At 38.4% G+C, this 21,218-nt stretch overlaps 2 protein-coding genes and 1 long non-coding RNA gene across 5 annotated transcripts; 1 reads left to right on the top strand and 2 right to left on the bottom strand.

The window, feature by feature from the left end:
• Positions 1-2,360: 2,360 nt before the first annotated feature.
• LOC18431869 (histone acetyltransferase) lies at positions 2,361-5,057 on the bottom strand. 2 transcript variants are annotated; one of them, XM_011624154.3, is made up of 4 exons: positions 4,545-5,057; positions 4,299-4,380; positions 4,030-4,144; positions 2,361-3,649 (listed from the first exon to the last, which is right to left on the bottom strand). In XM_011624154.3, exons 1-4 carry the CDS (start codon positions 4,643-4,645, stop codon positions 2,520-2,522), a joined length of 1,428 nt encoding a protein of 475 aa, XP_011622456.1. In that variant the 5' UTR covers positions 4,646-5,057; the 3' UTR covers positions 2,361-2,519. The 2 variants fall into 2 exon arrangements, with proteins under 2 accessions (XP_011622456.1, XP_006842047.1); XM_006841984.4 differs by having other exon boundaries at positions 4,299-4,413.
• A 4,496-nt stretch (positions 5,058-9,553) lies between these two features.
• On the top strand, positions 9,554-11,421 carry LOC110007060 (uncharacterized). Of its 2 annotated transcripts, none has more exons than XR_016056601.1 (3): positions 9,554-9,752; positions 10,415-10,747; positions 10,890-11,421. It is a non-coding gene; the product is annotated as an uncharacterized LOC110007060 (long non-coding RNA). The 2 variants fall into 2 exon arrangements; XR_016056602.1 differs by having other exon boundaries at positions 9,555-10,175.
• Positions 11,422-11,984: 563 nt separating this feature from the next.
• Positions 11,985-13,643, bottom strand: HP6 (histidine phosphotransfer protein 6). The gene is made up of 5 exons (XM_006841983.3): positions 12,941-13,643; positions 12,743-12,873; positions 12,503-12,646; positions 12,365-12,437; positions 11,985-12,252 (listed from the first exon to the last, which is right to left on the bottom strand). Exons 1-5 carry the CDS (start codon positions 13,007-13,009, stop codon positions 12,187-12,189), a joined length of 483 nt encoding a protein of 160 aa, XP_006842046.1. The 5' UTR covers positions 13,010-13,643; the 3' UTR covers positions 11,985-12,186.
• Between the last annotated feature and the right edge of the window lie 7,575 nt (positions 13,644-21,218).

Raw genomic sequence — 21,218 nt, forward strand, 5'->3', positions numbered from 1 at the left:
TTACATAATTATCTCCTCCCTTAACATGAGTTTGATTAATAGGAGCCTATCACCTACTCTCTTAACATTAATTACTTTATCTTTTAAATATTTATTTACTATTATGCCTACGCCATTTCTATTATTATCTTTGTCAAAGTTTATATCAATCAATTTCCTTAGTTTTTTCCCGTTTCGACTTAGTTTCCTGTAGACAAGCTATGTTCTCTTCCGTGTCTCATTGTATCCACTAATTCCATCCTCTTACCTGTTAGTGTTCCTACATTCCATGTAGCTAGACGGATCCTACCCTCTTGGACTAACTTATTTACCCGCACTCGTCCAAAATGATGCGAGAACCCTTGCCTACTTATCATCGTATCTAGGCATTGTTGCAGTGCGTCACTTCAAGGGAATTCTCTAGCTAACCCTTGCTCATTTCTCACTGCACCCGGGTAGCAGTACAGTGTGTCACTTCGGGGGAATGCCTTAGCTAATCCTTGCTTATTTCTCACTGCACCTAGGTGGTGCTGCATGTCACGTAAGGGGAACGCCCTAGCATGAGCACACAACATAGGTTCAGGATTGATGATAAGATGTGGCAAAATTTTTATGTTGGCTGCCTACCTAATGCAAGCCACCTCTTTTACCAGAGCCTGGGATGAGTTAAGGGAAAGTTTATGGCCGCACCTTATTAGACCAATATATTCTAAAATATATAAAATATAAAATTATTGAAGAAGGAACATATTTAACATAGAAATCCAACTAAAAAAAAAAAAAATCCATAACATAATTTCAATCAAATTATAATTTTAAAACCGAAAAATCCAAGCTATAAAGTTCTTTTATTACTACAACATAAATTAATTGGTGTCTAGAGCTCACATAAGCAATTAAAACAGGTCCATAGGAATGGCTACCCTTAGTATAGGATTACATACACAGGCTGCTCATCAGAAGTAGAACTAACAGACAAGTAAAAGAAAGGACTATCAAGGCGTATGGTCAAAATTTTGATATTTATAGGAATTATGTGAGTTTGATAAGCAACTGCCTTGGTGACTGCTCAGAAATTTCAGTGAGATACATCAATGAATCGAGTCAGGAGACGAACAATGCATGCAGCAAGAGAGGATTTCGGTGTTTCATTAACATGAACAGTTAGACACATAGAACAATAATAGGGGAAAATGAGAAGTTCCCCAATTTAAAAATGGAAAAAAAAGAAGAGTAAAGGTTTATTTTATGATTGTATTGAAATGTAAAAATTTAAACACAAATGTAAGTTTCAGAATAAGACCCAGAGGATTATTTGCAAAGCTCAATATACAAGTTGAGATATTGGGAGGTTCTCTTTAGGACCCAAAATCTGAACTCTTCCATACCACAGGGCAAAATCTTAACAAGTTTAAATTCGTGAGCTTCATACAAGGCAAATTTCAACTCCTCCACACCCTTGAAAGCAACCACAGGCATTCACATCGCTGAAAGGACCACTAATAATCATCCCCAAAATTATCACATGCTCTCAAGAATTGCAAAGAACGTAAGTTTCATTGAAGTAGGGTGGCACCTTTGTTATCCCGCACATTAAGGAAGTTAAAAAATGTGTGCATCTGGCCTCTGTTCTTCACAAATCCCTCTATTGCTATTAACTAGTACAAGCTTTGCAATCGGTTTTTTTTTAAAAATAAATTGTGGGTTAGTTAGATCTGCACTAATTAAAAATCACATCATTGTTTGGCTTCTCAGAACATATCTCACTATACAAGGGTTCTTTTTTATATCAAGGAGAAGTCATGGCACCCCGCTAATTCAAAGAAATTCAGGGTACTTTGGTTAGTTCCTCAAATGTGAGTAGAGATCTCATCACACTGTTATGTCGGCAAATACTGTCAGCATACATGCCTTTCAAGTTTCCTTAACAGAAGCCTCAGGTTGAAAATGGGCACCTAAAAAACTCGCTTCAGATATGCCCTTCCATTAAAGTTATTCTGGACAACTTTTCCAAAAACATAGAGAAACCAGAGATGTACCATAGTCACAATTTACATCCTAAGTTAGATCATTTTCATTGATAACTTGAAAGGGTTGTTGGTGGAGGTTAAGAAAGTCCTAATGGCTATTTCATAATTATATTTTTGCAAATACCTCTTACTTCAGGTCTTCTCCTCGTAATGTTGTCATAGGCAGTTAACTACACTGAGAATATGGTTGTTCACACAGAATGGAGCACAAGCCAGGAGATTGCCTCTCTGTCTTTAAAGAATGGAGGATATGACATGTTACATAGTCAGATTTGGCAATCATCTTGCATGCTACCATGGTATCAGAAAGAATTATATACTGCATCTTAAATGCCGTTAGAAATGACAATATAAAAAACAAAACTTGGCTTTCGTTGATCATTTCTTATCTTGCAAGGCTGCACAATCAATTGACATCAACAGAAATAATATAACAAAATAGCTGATTCGTGATAAAAACTTACTACAACAGCAACAGACAACATCAATTTCCCTTCAAGGACAAAACATTCAATTAGCAGAAGGAGAATTAGACCAATCAGGTGCCCTACGCTTCCTATTGTTGAGTATTGCCTCCAAGGCCAGAGGCAGCCCATCATCATTTCCTTTGAAATTCAGTAGCCCATTATCATCTCCTTTTGAGTTCCATCTGCTGGAGCAGGATTCCAAGGCATCATTAGCAGAGTCCTCGGGAGGAAACAAATGGATCGCAGCACCTCTTTGCCATGATGGAGAGTTGTCAAAGATTCTCAGTCCTGATGTGCACGATGAAAGATTGGGGTCCTTGCTTCGTTCTTGAGAATCATCAGCTGGCCCTCTATCATCACCTTCCATGTCTACTAAAGACGGTCCCAAACGTAGTGAAAGGTCGTAATAATCACCACTAGTACCTCCTCCAACTGATGGTGGGTTCTCAGAAGAAGCTCCATCTCGATTGGCTTTGGTAGGAGAGGAACAATCTCCCTCGTCATCAACGTCATCATCATTTCCCCTGCATCTGAGTAGGTCACTTGTTGATGACTTTAGTAATTCTAGTTCCAAAGCCTCTGATGATTGATGATGAGATGTGTTTGGAATACGGTTGGCATCTTGGAAGGGATACAAGGCTTGTAAAATTGGAGGTGAAGGTTGAGGTGGAGGGGTAAGTCCAAAATACAAGGGAAACAGAGGGGGAGCGGTCGAGGTATTCATCTCATGCAAATGAGTTTCTTCATACATTGTTGTGAGGGGGCATCCCAAAGAAGAAGAGATGGGTGCGTTTACGTAAGTGTGCTCATAAAAGGATTCAGGAGCCAAATGGGTGGTAGTGCTTAAGGAGGAGGAGGTGGAGGTGGAGGAGGAGGAGGAGGAGTAAAACTGCTGCTGAGGCTGTGGGTGGTTGATGTGGGTGGGTTGATTGGTGTGAAGGGGGAGCAAAGAGGCATCATAATTTTTCTCATTGCCACTAACAATAATTATTGGGGAAACAATAGAGGTGGTGGTGTTGGTGGTTGTGCTATCCAAAACTCGTAGTCGGGGGGCTCCAGAGGTAGTTGTTAAATAGCATCTTGAATTATTATTACTACTACTATTAATTTGACGCTGTGAATGCTGCTGGCTGCGTGAGGTTCTTCTAGGAGTGCAACCCAAGTTAAGGGCAGCTGAAGTGGAAACCACAACCACATTAACAAAAAAACAAAAGAAAGAAGTGGGAAATGGGGGCAAATAACTTACCAATCAAGCAAATAAATCGACTCTCTGCCTGCCTGCCCCTACTACTGTTATTTACTATGGCACCAACCAGAACCACTTCCCCACCAAAAGATGAAAATAAAAATAAAGATAGAAAAAAGGAAAGACAAGAAAGCAACCACCAACCAATGTACATTGCCCGAACAAAAACTGTATAGCAGTAGAAGAAGCACTACCAGAGGATTTGTAGCATAGAAATATTAAATGACCGCTTACTTGGAAACCAATGGTAAATAGAAGAAGAAGGATTCAAGTTATGTACAATTCAAAAATCACAGGCAGGACTGACCTTCGATACACGGCTGCAAAAGATTCCCCGTCTCGGTGCTCTCGTCCCTCCGAATCATGGTGTTCACTGCATCATTCATCCTCTCCCACAGAGTCTTAGGATCCATATACTCAGCCTAAATAGTCACAGTCCAAGCTGAACAATAAATACTAAGAAATAACGTGAACCCAATTAGGACAGAAGGGAGGGGGCTTCCTCACACCCCCACGCCCACCCACCCCCAACAAAAACAAAAACAAAAGGAAAGAGGAGGAGGAGAACGGGATCACCTCAGAATTGGCTTTGGAATACATGATTTCCTCTGCTTTCAAAACAACGACGGGGAGCTTCTCCTGCCACTCCTTGTTCTTCCTGGTGGAGGAACTGTGACACTCATTCACAACCCTAATAATAAATAATGCACCATGACACACATACAATTGAGTTAACCAAGCCAAATGGAGTGAATGGAGAAGGAAATTGGAGAGAGAGACGAAGTGGGTACAACAAAATATATATATATATGGAGAGAGAACCTGAAAATTTCTTGGATGAGAGAACCTCTCATGGGTTGGTGCCTATCGCTGTGCCACGCCCTCCTCACGCACTCGTAAGGCCTGGGACCTGGCCGAGGCATCCTTCTCTCTCTTCCTTTAAAAGATATAGAAAGGTAGAGAGAGAGAGAGAGATTCAGATTTGAGAGAGTGGAAGGGTCACAGTAGGAGGTAAGAGAGTTTATTAGGAGAAGAGTAGAGAGTTCATAAGACTGTGGAGCAGAGAGTGGGGAGTGAGAGAAGTAATAAACAAATGGGGGGAGGGGGAGGGGGAGGGGGATGGTAAGTAAGATAAGAGAGAAGCAGAACAAATGGAAATTATTATTATTATTATTTTGGGGGAGAGGAAAGAAAGATTAGAGTTAGCATAGTGTCCCCCACATGATTCCAAGAAGCCATCTGCAATTCTTCACAGGCCCTCCTCTCTCTCTTCTCTCATTAAATATACAGGCCCCACTTTTCTCTCTCCCTCTCATTATAAATTGTAATGGGTTCAGTTTATAAGCACGGGAGGGTGCATTTTATATAAGGTGGTAATTGCAACATCACTTGTATCGGTAAAGTTGTGACACCATTTACCCTAACTGAACACCATAAATTTGACATATGTTTTAAGACGATGTCAAAATGGCAAGATAATATCAAATTTATATTATTCAAATAAAATAAACTGTATAGTTTATTGCACTTACTTCTTTGTAACCCTATATAAAAGAATTTCAAATGGTAAATAGCATGAAATTTTGGTAAGGCTGCAGCTTTGTAAATTTTGGCATTGCTTCACTTCAAGTTGATGCTGCAAAAAACAGATCCAGTGACGGAAAGACCTACGTCAGCCTCCAAATCTACTTTTCCTCGTTATTATATAATTTTGAAGATCCAAAAATTATGCAGACCTAACTAGAGCGGAGAATATGTAAAGTGGCATATTCAAAGAAAATGTTGCAAGATCAACTATTTTTTTACGTTTTTTAATTTTTTTTGTTTTTTTAAAATTCATGATTATTCAGACCGAAATAATCGATTTACATTTTTTTTTTTAATTTTACAGTGAAATTAGATATTTAGCTGTATAAAGCTGTGGCTGTACTACTTTTCCATGTACAATATAATATAAATATAAATTTTTGTGCGCATCAGGCCAAAGGTGGAGGGGACATAAAAATGTGTCTTCCTTATGAACTGCTCCCCTCTCATCTTCAAGAAGAAAAAGTAGTTGTCCTCTCTTATACAATTTCCAATTTCCCTTGTTCACCTCGTTTCTACTTCCATTCTCACCCAAAAATGGGGGTTGTGCCCTAGATCCATTCCTAATTAAAATTGGACTTCATATATCTTAACCCCTAACCCATAAAGTTTGTATCATAGTAGGGCTTAGGTTGAGTCCACCTCACATGGAAGTATCTTATCAGAAGCCACAAACCGGGATGCGAACCCAGCCATTAGTCGGGTTTGAGTGACTGGAAACTGGTCCAGGTAACGGGCCCTAATTGGGCAGGTCCCGGCTTGGTTAAAAAATTTTTACAAAATATCAAAAAAATTCCCAGAAAAATAAATAAGTATGTTTAAAGTAATAAAAAAAATAGATATTTAAGAAATAATCTAAAAAACGATAGAAAAATATAAAAAGTAAAAAGTTTACATAAGGTCTCAACCTTATAGGTAAGGTGCACTTCAATATTTTCAAGTATTTATAGATATGCTTGATCGTCACCATTTCTGAAACTTTAAATTTCATAATTATCGGCGACAATAGATTTTTATATCATTGCAATGCTTTGTGGCACCAAAATTGCATTTTTGGCATAGTTTTGAGGCCCACCGTACTTCAATAATATAATTTGACACCTTATACCAACCTCACCCATATAAAAATAGGTATTTATAGCCAAAATACTTCTCAATATTTTTCAAAACAATAGAATGTATATATAAACTATACAAATATTTTTCAAAACAATAGAATATATATATAAACATATATAAACTATACAAATAAATTTATTTTTTTAAAAAAAATATATTTTTTATTTTTTATTTTTACAGTTGACCGCCATGGCTAAAACCGGCCACAGCCAATGACCGGTTTTGAGTAAACAAGCCGAATTTAGGTCAAACGAGCCAGTTTGCGAGCAAAGCTCATGGTCGGTGCCACAAAACTCAGGGATAAAGGATAGTTTTTTGGAAACACATACTGGATTAGTCACCCTTGGCTAAAGAACCGGATGAATAGATGATCCAACAAAATGATGAATGAAAGAAAATATCAAATGTGGGAAGGGCCGTAGTTGTAGCACCCCCCATGCCTTAGTCAAATTTTGGTTTTTATGCTTGCTAACACCACGTCACTAATATTTTCGAAAAACCAATGCCCAAACTATTTGAAAAACTGGATAGAGGCTGTTTTTCCTACAAAATTACCCCCCCAAAAAAAAAAAAACCAACCCAAATTTAAGGATAAAAAGAATTGCATAAAGCAATATATCAACTTTTTCTCAAATTGAATTATAAAAAAAAATTAGTCTTTTATATAAAAATATTTCATAAATCACAAGGCAAGGAGGCTAGGGCCGATTTCGGTGACAGACCGGATAACCCCCATCCGAGGAGTCATTTTTTACAACACTAATGACACGCATGAAATATTCCAGTAGGTGATGTGATGGGGTCTACTATTAGTCCCAACTCTTAACCAATTTTTCCGTGGATAACTATGTTTTCTCTTTGACAAATGATAGAAATTTTTGCCAATAGTCAACCGATTTTGCTTGGAGAATTACGTTTTCTACCAATGATAGAAATTGCCCTCGATGAAAACAAACTTTGTGCAGAGATTCATTGAAGACCATTTGTTTTTTAATTGGCCTCCTAAGATTCTGTAATGTTCATTGCAATGCTTAAAAAAAGTCGTTAATAAAATTTCCCAGCCAAATGGGACACGGCAAACTCAGATCATTAGATGAACGAGTCGACACTCGGTTCTTGTTTTTTAAAACACTGTTTTGTTATGCATGGTAAGAAAGAAACCTAAAGGTTTATTTTATTTTTTTTGTTCTTCTTTTGGAAGGGGGAGGGGGAGGGGTTCCTGTCTCCAAAAATTGCAAGCCACAGTAGTTCTAAGGTTAGGGAACCATGCTTCTAGATATCCTTTTCTTGAAGTCATTGGGAAAAGTAAGCTATAAGATACACCATACATAAATATGTCAACCTCTATACATTGTGATTTGAGTTCCTTTTATCTCTGAGGTTGGTTGCTCGGTTGAGGAGGTTACATCCCCAAATTTGACTTCAACTACTATTGGAGACTTTTTACCTAACATTGATCTAGAGTGGCTTATATATGATTTATCTTATTAGCGTATTTGGATGTACTCATTATCACTAATAATTCACTGTTTCAATAAAATTAATCTTGATATTGAATTATGTATTGTTTGGCAGTGCCTGTTATAAAGTTATCTTAGATGGACTTATAGGCAAGGTTACATAGAATTTTATCTTTTCCAAAAGTTGTTTTTACCTTAGTCAAAGCATTTTACTATTTTAGTCAAAAATAGCTAAAAAATGTAAAAAATATTAGAAAAAGTTAAACAGTTAGATAATATTATACAATACCAGGTTTCTTTTTTTTTAGTTATTTATTTTTTATAAATTAGTGGGGATTGGGGGCCCTACCCATTTTTTATTGATAATAATAGACAAGTACCAAGTAGCTAATAAAATATTATTATCTAAAGTGTATTAATTTTAGAGATAAGGTAATCTGCTCCAGACAAAATTAATTATCACATATGGGCCCTAGAGCTAGATAGCACTTATAAATATCTAATACGATTTGCACTATGAGATAGCTGACTTTTAATGGCCATAAAGGAACAAATGATAGCTCTCAACGTCTATTACCCAATAAAAAAACTGGTTTTAGATTCTTGGATGCCTCTAATATCTATTGAAAGTGAGGGCTTCTTCCCTGTCAATTAGTTACCCTAAAATCAGGTGTTAACAAATTCAGACAATTTTAGGGAGGGGGATAGGATCAATCAAAATGCTTTTAATGATAAAGCCAGTTCCCCTTAAAGGCAAGCATTTCAAAAGATGTTACATTTTATAGCCACTTGTTTATTTCCCATTTTAGTGACCTTCTCAACCAATCATAAAGGGGGGCTTCAACTCCCTTTACTTAAATTCCACCCTTTCTTTTTTTGCTCAAGATGTTGGTGAGACAAAAAGTTGGAAAATTCTTGCATTATTAATGGAAGAAATTGCGGTTTTATCCATAATTCATCTTTAACCAAGCTATATATTATTCATCCTACCCGGGCCAAAGGATGTCCATAACTGGGCCAAAGCAATCCATGGACTTCAATATCTCGCATCAAGGAGTTATAAATTACCAGATGGAGCATTTGATGCATTCCATCTCTAGATTAAAACTCTTATCTACAAACATTTTTAGGACACTAGATTTTGAAGATGTTACCCCTTAAACCCAGCCACTGGCATGAAAGAAAAAAATAAAATAAAATAAAATAAAATGATAAGCACTTCATGCATATGTGTCTAAAATAGTAATTTCTTAAGATTGAGCAGAGATTGTCCAATTTTGAAAAGGCCAAATCTATGTGCTTAGCAGTTCAATCTCAATTTTTCTTCAAGTGCTCATGTTCTGATGATTTTAAAGCATATCCCCAAATTTTATAGGAAAGAATCCTCTTAAGCAGTTTTTTACCCAAGGGAGTAAGTGTATAGTATGCTCCTGTGGGAGTACTCTTGAAGGACTCAAGCAACTTTTATTTTGCGCTAGTTCATCTCGATCAAAGATAGGATGAGGTTGTTGTCTTCTGATAAATGCCATGTTGAAAAACATGTTCCACCTGCCATTTGATCTTTGGTGCCCTGTGTCTATTGAACTTTGCTGAAGAATGGTTGCCATTTTTTTGAATTTCTGAAGTTTTCGATGTGCTATATATTGTCATTTGTCATTATTATCTAAGGGTCTTTGGATTATAGAACCTGATTTGATGCTTGTGAGGGTCTATGTAACAATGGCCCTTGTATGAGGCTGGTTAGTGTTTCGAAGAATTCCAGACCTGGGTCTCAGTCCAAACTCATTGTGCTTTGCCACAATGCCACCTCTTTATGCGACTAGGAATAGAAGATCCTTCATTTAGAAAAACCAATGGTGATCAGGTGCTGTTTTAGATGACGACAAATGAACGCTTTTTGATGATCAAGTGTTGTTCTAGTAATCAGGCTTGGCTTATTATTTTGCGAGCCATTCACTTTGTCAAAGAAGTTTAAGTAGATAGTTTAGTGCTTTTGCAAGTCGGTGGTGCCTCAATGGGTATAAGATATCTGTTGTGTCTAGATATTGCTTGGAAATATCTTTGATGATCATAGAGAAGCTCATAATGTGCCATACTTACCGATAAATTTGCTAAGTTTTTGTTTGGTGTTCACAATTCCATGAGATCTGTGGCCAACTTCTCACTGTGATGCCCAAGAGCCTCTTCTCTCTCTTCCTCTTCAATTCCATACAACACCATGCATGTTTCTTCCAAATATCCATCTCCCAACCTGATGAGTGATTTATTTATTCCCATGGTATACAAGGTTGTATAATTTGCTTGTAGATGATTTCGAGTAGATGCATGGCATGAACTAATCTTGTTTCAGACTTTAAAAAACAAATGACAATGATCAATTAACATGTTTATTTTCTTTATGTTCCTCATATGCTCGTGAATGTCTTGCTGATTCTTTTAGATATATTTATCTCTTTGGTGCAATGCATGACATATATCACAATCCCCTCATATGTTTAGCTAATTGTGTTGAGCTCAATCTATTAGGTATGGATAATGCAAGGCAATCAAAAGGTAAAGGGCAGAAATTAAAATGGACATCCGTGATGGAAACTACCATGTTAGAATTGCTTGTTGAGCAAGTTCTCTTATGTAAGAAGCCAGAAGGGATTTCAAGAACATGCAATGGCTTAACAGAGAGAAAACTTTTTTACCAAACTTGGAACGCCCCTAAAAAGGGATGCTTTCAAAAACAAATTGAGAACAATGAAAGCACACTACAAGACAGTATGTGATTTAAAGAATGAAAGCAGTATGGGATGGAACGAGGCAAAGCAACTGTTTGATGCTGATAGTGCAGTTTGGAATGATATGTGTAAGGTATGTATCTTTCTTGTTTTCTATTTTATCATTTGATATACCATGCCGGGTCACTTCAATTTGTGCATAATACTCCTGCTCAAACATCAACATGCACATCTATTTCAAGACAAAGCCTATAAATAATTGTTAATAATGATAGGGCTGATGGGGATGAGGCCAAGACAGCGGCCATGCTAGAAGCAGATAATGAGGAAGCCAATGAAGAGGGTCAGGGTGACACAGGGACTGTGGATTTGGACGTTGATGTCGAAGATGATGTGGAAGTATTGGAGACACCTATACAGTTAAGAACAACCAGAATGAATACTACAACCGCGGCTAGACCATCATCTTGTAGACCGTCAAAGAAGAAAAAGATAAATTTTTTTTTAAACCGTTGGCTCAGTTGCAGAGGCTTTAGCATCAATTGGGGGAGCAATTCAGTTGGCGAGGGATCCAACAAATCCTCATATGCAGGCTATATTAGATGCTCTTTCTCAGATTGAAGGCCTCGATCAAAAGCTCTTTCTACGAGCATATAAGGAGCTCACATGCACCATCAATGATAGTGTGTGCTTCTTGAAATTGTCTCCGCCCGATCAAGCTCTTTTTTTCAACCTTAGGTTTGAGGAATGTAGTTAGAATTTTGGGAACTTTAAACATGGATATTTATACAATGTACTTGTCTTAAAGACTCTCTCTCTTTCTCTCTCAACCATAATGAATAGTAATATAAGTGGAATATCAGCCATCAGATCCTCATTATGTAGTTCATATTTTTTCTAGAAATTGGATCATAATGAAATTTTAGATATATGTACTCAAAAATAGGGCACACGATTAAAAAATATTTACCAAAATATAAAATAATCGAAACACCCCTGAAAAATAAAGGGGGTAATTTGGTCATTTTAAATTATTGAAAATAACCTTTTCATATTTTTATATGATGCGCAATAGCGTTAGGTATATACACCCAAAATTTCATCTCAATCAGATTTATAGAAGAAAATTAAAATTAAAATATTGGGATTGAGATGGGTCAACAATTCTCCCTTTTTCCACTTTCCCATATTAACAAAAGACCAATTTCATTGGTGGGATTGAAGTGAGGCTTTGTTTTGTTTTCATGAAGCCTTAGAAACCTCATCCTACAAGTAATTTACCCTTTTGGTCGAACGATAAACTAAAGAGATGCCATGGGACAGTCACTCACACGGGCATCCCTCGTGGATAGTTCACTTGGAAATTATTATGGATATAATGCTTTTGCAATATATTGATATGAAAGCATAGAAGAAAGGTATACACGGTTCAAACACACACACCGTAGGGTCTTCACTAACAGGCGAAGTTGGTTCTATTCTATTCATTTCTCTAGAGAAAGAGAGAGGGATCAAACACATTGAAGTACGTCCTCCATTTCACAATCCAAAATAAAAAAAGAGGGAAGTATTTCAGTCGAGCATGATAGAATGATATCCATATCCCAGTCCAGATGCCATGAGACGTTGCTGCTCGAGCTGTTGTCACAATTACAAAGTAACGTTAAACTTCTCTCTACTTTTATTACTCATCCATAATAACAAGAGAGAGATAAGGTAGTTCTAGCGATTGCTCAAGGAAATGTCATACTTGGAATAGCTCATGGAGCTTGCTCTTTAGTAAGCACTGCTCGTATTCGAGTTGCTCCAGCGAATTTATGCACCTGCAAATTGAAGAAGCCGTTAGAGAGAGAGGGTGCTTAGAGAGAGAGTGTGTGCGTTTAGTTACCCAGCTCTGTTGCTCCTTTCGGAGAAGGTGCGCAAGGCAACACAGACGTTTCTAACTCGATTTGCACCAATGCTGGAGCTGCTACCCATCAGCCGGTTCAAATGGGTTCCCATCTTCTTGTAGTCCGTACACTCTCTCTCCAAACTGTTGTTGACATAGTAATTTGGAATGAATGAATGAACCAACCTGAGCAGTGGAGAGTAAATTTGAAGAGAGAGAGAGAGAGAAAGAAAGATATACAGGAGGGCACGCAGAGTCGTGAGGAGCTTCTCAGACTCTCTAAAGTAAATGGAGACGACTTCAACGACAAAGTTGGGGGAATCGTGGTCTTGCAAGCGCTGCAGCTGCGAGAAATGGTCGTCCAACACTCCCTGTGTTTTCATATCCATTAGCAGGAGAGGAGCAGATACGTGGTGAAGCAAGCATCAGAAGCAGTACCTGATGAAAGAGTGAGGAGAGGAGGCGATGCATGTCGTCCTCCAATTGAGTGGCCCCCAGTCCCAGCATCCGCACTGAGAGCCCCGTCTTTACTCACTTTTTTCTCCCCCAAATATTTGTTACCTCAAATTTCCACTCTATCTATCTCATATGTCATCAACCTCATCTCATTTATATATTTATACACATCACAGAGGGAACAGAGGGCCTGACATACTCAGAGACAGCATTCGCCAAAATGCCCATGCCTTTCCATTCAGTCCCAGGAGAGAGAGATAGAGAGTCAATGATGAAAGTTGTTAAGGGGGGTAGATTTGGTAAAGTGTGGAATAAAGGAGTATGTATGTGACTGACGTGAGCAGAGCATGGCAGAGCAGGGGAATATGGAAATATAAAATAGAGGTGTAGAGAGAGAGAGAGCGAGAGAGAGAGAGAGGGCATGGGATGGGTGGTGTCAGGTGGAAGAATAGAAAAAGGTCCGAGTGGTGCCGGGGGGGGGGATGGGGCGTGCGATGGGAGGAAAGGGTCTCGAGGTGAATGCGAGGGTATCTTCCGACAAAACAAACATATGGTGTGCTCTCTCTCTCTCTCTCGCTCTCTCGCGTGCTTTTCTCTGCCTCTTAGGTTGGTGAGGTGACTGACACCAACGGCGCTTACCTTTCCTTTCTGCGACACTCTCCTGCACCAACCCCTCTCCTAACCATCATCCCATTTCCACCTGTTTTATACATTTCTCTCTCTCTCTCTCTCTCTCTTACATGTATATTGGCCTGTTGAAAGGGCTCCCATGGGTTGTTTTATTTGCTCCTTCTTGTTATGGCCTTGCTCCCACAAATTTTGATGCGTTCATGCTTGTTATCAATTTTTAAAACCTATCTTTTAACCCATCTATTTCAAAACTAACTTTACCCATTGAGATAGATAGATTTAGATTTCTAAAATGAAATCAAAGAGATAGATAGATTTATTTTAACTCGTCTTCTAACCCATTTATCAATTTTGAAACTAATTTTATCCATTTTTATTTTATTTTTTACCCCAAACAAATTTTAAAAAGACGTTACTTTCTAAATCCCCTTGTGTTTCTCTATTCATGTAATTTGGCCAAGAATCGCCCTTTCCACACAAATTCTGTCCAATCCTCTCAAATTCCTTCCAAACATTTTTCTGATGTTGTCTGATATCTCACTGTACCTCAAATTCATCGACTCCCATTTGACCCAAAATGTCTCTCTCTTTTCTAATGCTAGCTTCATTCCTATTAAATCACAGCCTAGAGCCAAAGTCCGGCAAAATTTTGCCACCATTTATCCTTCAAACCTCACTTTATCACCTTATTCCGTCTATTTCCATCTCTAAAACTCCATTTTTCTAGTGAAATGGGCCTAAACATCCCTGTAACTACCATTCTCTTTCACTCTATGATACTTTCAGGTTCTTCTCAGTCACCATCATCCAGGCCATCCCACTTCCTCTAAGCCCTCTCCAACTGTTTCAGCAAGTCCTCCGCCGGATTCTAACAACCCCAAATTTCTCACGTGACTCCCCCAACAAATTTCGGCATGCCCAAAACATCTCCGACGAGTCCCCCAATTTTCGGCAGTCCAAATACTTCTCCGGTCAGGCCACCTTCAATTTCTGGCAGCCCTAAGACAACTTCAGCACCTTCTCCAATAGCATCTGGAAGCCATACGACGACCCTTGGCAGCCTCTCCAAAAAGTTATAAAAGCCCTGCCGCATATCCTCCAACAATGGGCATGTGATGGGGATTCTTCATCGGCAGAGTCACCAATGAAGATGATAGGTTGGCTATTAGGCACGGCCATGTGATGGGGCCTTGGTGGGCACTGTTTTGTGTGGTGTTATAGCACAAGGAGAGAGATAATAGGTTGAAAATACTGTCACAACTGTTAGAAAGACAGAAGCCCAAGACAACCCAAGAGCCGCAAGAGGACTTATTGGGTCTTTTAAAAGGGAACCCTTCACCTCAAAACCTCGATGACCCACCTAAATTGAACCAATATGATGAGGATGATATGTTAGAAATCGATGTGGTTCGAATCAAATAGAAGGGACTATCCTCCAATCAGGGGGTCAACGCTCCAAAGTTTACGTTTGTTAGGGCAACACCTATAGAGCTTCAAGTTGGCGAGATCGATTTCTTAACCCGAAGAGGACAAATCTTCAAATCCATTCAACTGATAGCCGATACCCTTAAAGAAAGAATGAGACATACACGTCTAAGTCCAAACAACCAGCAGGGATCGCAGATCATGAACCACACAAAGAATCCCAAAGATCCGTAACCACCTACGATCTACCGGCTCACCTTGAGAAGATCCAAGCTCAGATCTCCATCTTGGAGCTACTTAATAACTCATCGGCGCATAGGGCCCAGATTGAGAAAGTCCTTGCCAAGACGCACATCCTGAGCAACATACAACGGATGAGTTGTGGGGAATGATCAACCAGTTGATGGCACCAACACCGATCGTGTTCACAAATGAAGATATCTCGGTCAATTTCAATCGCTTTCATGCCCAATCGTTGCACATCATAGTTTTCATGCAAGGGTATGAGATACGAAGGGTACTCGTTGACAATGGGGCATCCTTAAACATATGCCCTATGAAAACGGTGAAGCATATAGGTAAGAGTCTGGATGACTTCAAGCCATGTCAGCTCAATATTGCTGCATACGATATGACCAAGAGACAAACTGAAGGCATATTGTCTCTTACGCTCCAAGTGATAAAGTTTTATGTCTTTGACATAAAACCCTCATTCAACATGCTGCTAGGAAGGTCGCGGCTACATGAGAATCTTGTAGTGGCCTCTACACTTCATCAGTGCCTCAAATTTCCAACCAAGAACGACATCGCCAAGGTATGTGCTGCACTCTCTTCTCTTCCGAAGCCTAGTGTAGATAACGGGAAGCTTGCCATAAGAGTTGAGCTCGGAGAAATCCTGCTTGTTTCTTTCGAGCAAGCTAATTACGCCACCTTACACCTAGAGGCCAGCGACCTCGTTCCTCAAATTCTACAAACTTCTGCATCCATGGAAGACATCATCCAATGTCAACATCAATACAGTTTTAGGTCCCTCGAGGCTTGGCGTATGCTTTTCTCTCAAGGCTTCCAACCAGGCCAAGGCCTGGGAAGTCAAGGGCAAGGCGTAACAGAGGCAATCTCTGAATCACCCCAAGCCAAAACCGAAAACAGGAATCGAAGAGGTTTTGGGTGTACACTCACCTTATTTCAAAGCCGGATGAAGCCTTCATGCCATCCGAGCTTTGTATTTTGAGGCATTCAAAGCCTCGATTCTCTCGATGCCCGTCCTTCAAAACTGCCAAAGGTGATCCTTAATCCCCCAATAATGGAGGATTCTCCTTCCACACCTCAGCACACACAAGAATTACGAATTGAAGACCTTTTCGCTGACTTGGACTTAAAGTATACACAATTGGCTCTAACACAGCCAATCATGCTCATTCACTTGTTCAAACCCATGGACGAAATTCGTGCATCACTCCATTGTCTCAATAATCGCTATAAGCATACCAGCGGCACCTCTAAGTCCCTGTGCCAAAAAACAGATATGCATAAGGTGGCCACCTAATCACTCTATGCGTCTGGTACTCAACATATCTCTCGCGAGTCCCATAAGAGACACCTCTTGTGACATTTCAAAAACCAATGAAAAATCGAAACATGATAAAAATGACAATAAGGAAAAAGAATTTTCAAAACGACAAACACTTGGGATAACCCATTAACGGTACAAAATGCCCAAGATGAAAAATCAGATAACTAGGAGGAAGACCAAGAGAATCAAGAGTTTGACGAAATCCCTCAACCTGAGAAACTCACTTCTCATGTTGAGCAGTTCAATAAGAGATTTGATGGTGATCCAATGCTATCATCGAAAAGACAATCGACGTCAACCTAGGGACTGAGAAAAATCTAAGGTTAACCAAGATTGGAATTTCTCTATCTTCCGAGGGGAGGAAAACTATGATTTCATTTTTTAAGGAATATCGTGATGTTTTCACCTGGAGGTTGGATTCCACATTAGTGCAACATCACTTATTGTTCAATAAAAGGGCAAAGCCAGTAAGGCAGAAACTCTGACGTCAAAATACCCACTTTGAGCTCAAAATCAAAAAAGAAATCAATAAACTAATCAAGGCAAAATTCATTACCCCTATCGATTACTCAGAATGGTTGGCTAACATAGTGGTCGTACCTAAGAAAAATAGGGGGATTGTAGTGTGTGTCGACTTTAGAGATCATTAAAACAAAATTCAAAAAGGAAATGCTCCTTGGTGGCACGCACCTAAACTGCCAGCAAAAATTTAGTTCAAAAAAAGTTTAGCGCCGTATGACGTAAAAGGTCGGGTATATTTGTCTAACCCCGTATGACGTAAAAGGTTGGGCATATTTGTCTAACTCTGTATGACGTAAAAGGTCGGGTTTATTTGTCTAACTCCATATGACGTAAAAGGTCGGGTGTATTCTCTAACCCGTATGACGTAAAAGGTCATGTGTATTCAGAAAACATCTAACCCCGTATGATATAAAAGGTCGGGTGTATCTGTCTAACCCTGTATGATGAAAAAAGGTCAAGTGTATTCAGAAAATGTCTAGCCCCGTATTACATAAAAGGTCGGGTATATCCGTTTAGCCCCGTATGACATAAAAGGTCGGGTGTATCTATCCATTGTTGCCTGACTTTAAACTCCTCATAGGGCTCTATGGTTGCATGAGCTAAAACTGTTAACTAAAAATTTGTGTTTCAATATAGATTTCTCTTTTCGAATGATTCACTATATGATGCAGTCATGGAATGACCTAATTTGGATTTTTTTACGTACTTTAATTAAGGGTTATATTTTGAGGATTTTTAAGAATTATGTGAGTTTAGATTATTAAGGATTATTTTAATTTTTATTCTTTTTATAAGAATTCAAAATAAGGAGTATGCAGGGATAATTAGGAGAGCATAAATTTATGTTGTGTTTATCTTGTATCAATTGGATTAGTTAGTTTGGGATGTAAATATGATAATGTTAAAATTATGGGAGTTTTATCTTTATCACAATATGAATGCTTTGAGTAAAACATGGCTTTGAGTAAAATCTGGGAGGCTTTGCTTTGAGAAAAACGTGGCTATCTATTAGCATGTGAAGTTAAGAGAGAAAAATAGGGATGAGAGAAAATAGGGAAGAGAGAAAAAAAGGGACTGTGTGGAGGTTTTTTTTCTCTTTTGCTTATCTTGTTTTTTAATCTATTTAAAAGGAGGTTTCCCTTCATTGTAAATCAGTCTATAAATTGAATAAAAATTGGTATATTGAAAGAGATTGTTTTAGGGGTGGATTCCTTTGTAGACCTTTGAGAGAGGGTATTTTTCTCTCAACATTCCTTCTTTTTATTGTCAATTTTATGGTTTTTTTCTCTCCCTGCATCAATTGGTATCAGAGCGGGTTACGATGAAGGCATCCCTCGAAAGATTATAGTTGTGGTTGTTGACTCAAAAAGTTCAAGCCCTAATAGAAAAAGTAGAAAACTCTTGCCTTTAGCTGATAGAGTAGAAGAGCTCACGCAGAAGTTTGCTCAGCTTCAGTGTGGATGGACTTTGGAGAGTAATGTTGGAGATAAGGCAATGAAGGTGAAGGATGTGACTTTCATCTTGTTCCTATAAAAAATGATATTCTTGAGATCATCGTTCCTATAAAAAACGATATTCCTGAGTTCAAGTTTCATGTCCATGTCGAAAATCATGTGGAAATTCCTCCAGCAAAGAAGGCGTTGGATCGTGTGGAAAATCCTATCTTAGAGAAGGTGTTGGATGTCGAGGACAATGTCAATCACAAGCCCATAAATGATGACAATATCAATCACAAGCCCATAAATGATGTCAATATCAATCACAAGCCTATAAATGATGAAAGGATAGCTGAGTTCGAAATATTTGCATTAATCCCTTTTTCTTCATATTTTGATCCATTCTTTGATTTATAGCAGCCATTGATAGTTTTAGAGCCAAGGGAGAAAAAAGCAAAAGAAGGATGCGAGTTTGATGTAGATCTCATCTTAGTCCTCTTCAAAACTCGAGGACGAGTTTTCTCCAACCAGATGAGATTGATGCAGTCATGGAATGACCTAATTTGGATTTTTTTACATACTTTAATTAAAGGTTATATTTTGGGGATTTTTAAGAATTATGTGAGTTTAGATTATTAAATATTATTTTAATCTTTACTCTTTTGATAAGAATTCAAAATAGGGAGTATGCAGAGATAATTAGGTGGGCATAAATTTATATTGTGTTTATATTGTATTAATTGGATTAGTTAGTTTGGGATGTAAATAGGATAAGGTTAAAATTATGGGAGTTTTATCTTAATCACAATATGAACGCTTTGAGTAAAACATGGATTTGAGTAAAACCTGGGAGGCTTTGCTTTGAGAAAAACGTGGCTATCTATTAGCTTGTGAAGTTACGAGAGAAAATAGGGAAGAGAGAAAAAAAAAGGAAGTGTGTGGAGGTTTTTTTTCTCTTTTGCTTATCTTGTTTTTTATTATATTTAAAGGGAGGTTTTCCTTTATTGTAAATCCGTATATGAATTGAATAAAAATTAGTCTCTTGAAATATATTATTTTGGGGGGTGGATTCCCTTGCAGACCTTTGAGATAGAGTATTTTTCTCTCAACCTTCCTTATTTTTATTGTCAATTTTCTAGTTTTATTCTCTCCCCGCATCACTATATGTCTTGTGTTTTCAAAAATCTTAATTTCTTTGTTAAAATCGTAACATGGCCAAAACTCATGGTTCTATTTCAAAATTCCCCCTATTTTAAAAATTTCTAAAACATCTTTTAAAACAAATGAGCTTGGACACCCATATATGATGATTATCGTGTTCCTGTCTCATCTCTCTCTTTAGAATTAACCAGGCAAACATTTTTATATAACAAGTAAAACCTATAGAAGACCTTAGGAAACCCTAAGGAAATCAAAGAAAATGCCAGATTCAAGAATTTAAAAGTGAAAACCTCTGAAGTTAAGTGACATGGCCAAAAAATCAAACTCATGTTGCAAGCTTGCATAAATCATCGGAACATTTCACGTCGAAAACCCTAGGATGAAAATACTCTAGGTGGGTGAGCGAGGAGCGCATTATCTTTGAGGGAAAGTTGGTGTGCCATTTGATTACGTGAATCATATAAATTAAAATGTCAGGAGTGTCTACTTCTTTGACACTCACCTGTCTCTCAAAGGAGAAGGAGTGCCAACGAGGGGCAATTGTAGACACCCCATCTTGAAATCTGGCAAATTCAATGGTTTTCTAAACCATAGACAGCCTAGGACTACACTATCCCAATAAATCCCTAGACCATAATAGTCTATATTACCTGCCTTGTGATTCAAAATTCTGCAGAATTAGTAAAAAAAATCATTTAAAATATCAAAACATCTCGTTTTGACCCAAATTTTGGCAGGCAGTAGCACAAGAGCTCATAGACCTCCCTAAAATTGAAATATAGCAATTTTGGGTAGATTTAGTCTGGGCGACCCACCAGTTGCTCGGACTGGTATTGGCCAGCCCAGACTGACCCAAATTGGCCGATTTTTTGCAAGCAACATCTCGAAAGCCCCAAAATTAGCCCAAACATGAATCTATCAATTTTGGGCAGATTTGGTTTGGATGACACCACCAGTTTTTCTAAGCCCAGGCTGACCCAAATCAGTTGGTTTTTTGAAGGAAGCATCCTAACAGCCCCAAAATTAGCCAAGACAAGGATCTATCGATTTTGGGAAGACTTGGTTTAGGTGACACTACCACTAGTGTTGTCCAGCTTAGACTGACCCAAATCGGTTGATTTTTGGCATACATCATCCCGACAGCCCCAAAATCACCCCAGACTGGACTATGTTAATTTTGAGTAGGTTTGGTATGCGTGACACCACTAGTGTCACCCAGCTCTGACTACCCTAAATTGGCAGTTTCCTCATGCCAACCCTTCCCAAATCATTTTTAGTTAGGTTCAATGAACCTGAACCATTATGGTGTGAGCGACACTACTAGTAGTGTCGCCTAAGCCTTGGACCACCAAAACGTCAGTCTAAGCTGAGAAATCTTTTTGTTATGGTTTGTTGTTACCCATTCAAAACGATTTTCAGCTTATAAAATGTCATTTCATGATCATTTTAGGTTAAACTCTTTAAACCTTATTAGTTTGTGTGCCTAGAGAAAACTTCGAGAATGTGAGATCTG

Source organism: Amborella trichopoda, chromosome 5 (assembly GCF_054954075.1).
Source record: "Amborella trichopoda isolate Santa Cruz 75 chromosome 5, AtrichopodaSantaCruz75HAP2 v2.0, whole genome shotgun sequence".
In the NCBI taxonomy this organism is placed as follows: Eukaryota; Viridiplantae; Streptophyta; class Magnoliopsida; order Amborellales; family Amborellaceae; genus Amborella; species Amborella trichopoda.

What these genes read in the sequence shown, in the direction of transcription:
- LOC18431869 (XM_006841984.4), bottom strand. Translation starts at nt 4,645, where the DNA reads ATGCCTCGGCCAGGTCCCAGGCCTTACGAGTGCGTGAGGAGGGCGTGG. An exon ending in ATTCCAAAGCCAATTCTGAG is followed by an intron (nt 4,145 to 4,298) that starts GTGATCCCGTTC and finishes GTGACTATTTAG; the next exon opens with GCTGAGTATATGGATCCTAA. An exon ending in TTTGCAGCCGTGTATCGAAG is followed by an intron (nt 3,650 to 4,029) that starts GTCAGTCCTGCC and finishes TTTCCACTTCAG; the next exon opens with CTGCCCTTAACTTGGGTTGC.
- HP6 (XM_006841983.3), bottom strand. Translation starts at nt 13,009, where the DNA reads ATGCTGGGACTGGGGGCCACTCAATTGGAGGACGACATGCATCGCCTC. An exon ending in ACGACTCTGCGTGCCCTCCT is followed by an intron (nt 12,647 to 12,742) that starts GTATATCTTTCT and finishes TGTCAACAACAG; the next exon opens with TTTGGAGAGAGAGTGTACGG. An exon ending in AGCTCCATGAGCTATTCCAA is followed by an intron (nt 12,253 to 12,364) that starts GTATGACATTTC and finishes TTGTGACAACAG; the next exon opens with CTCGAGCAGCAACGTCTCAT.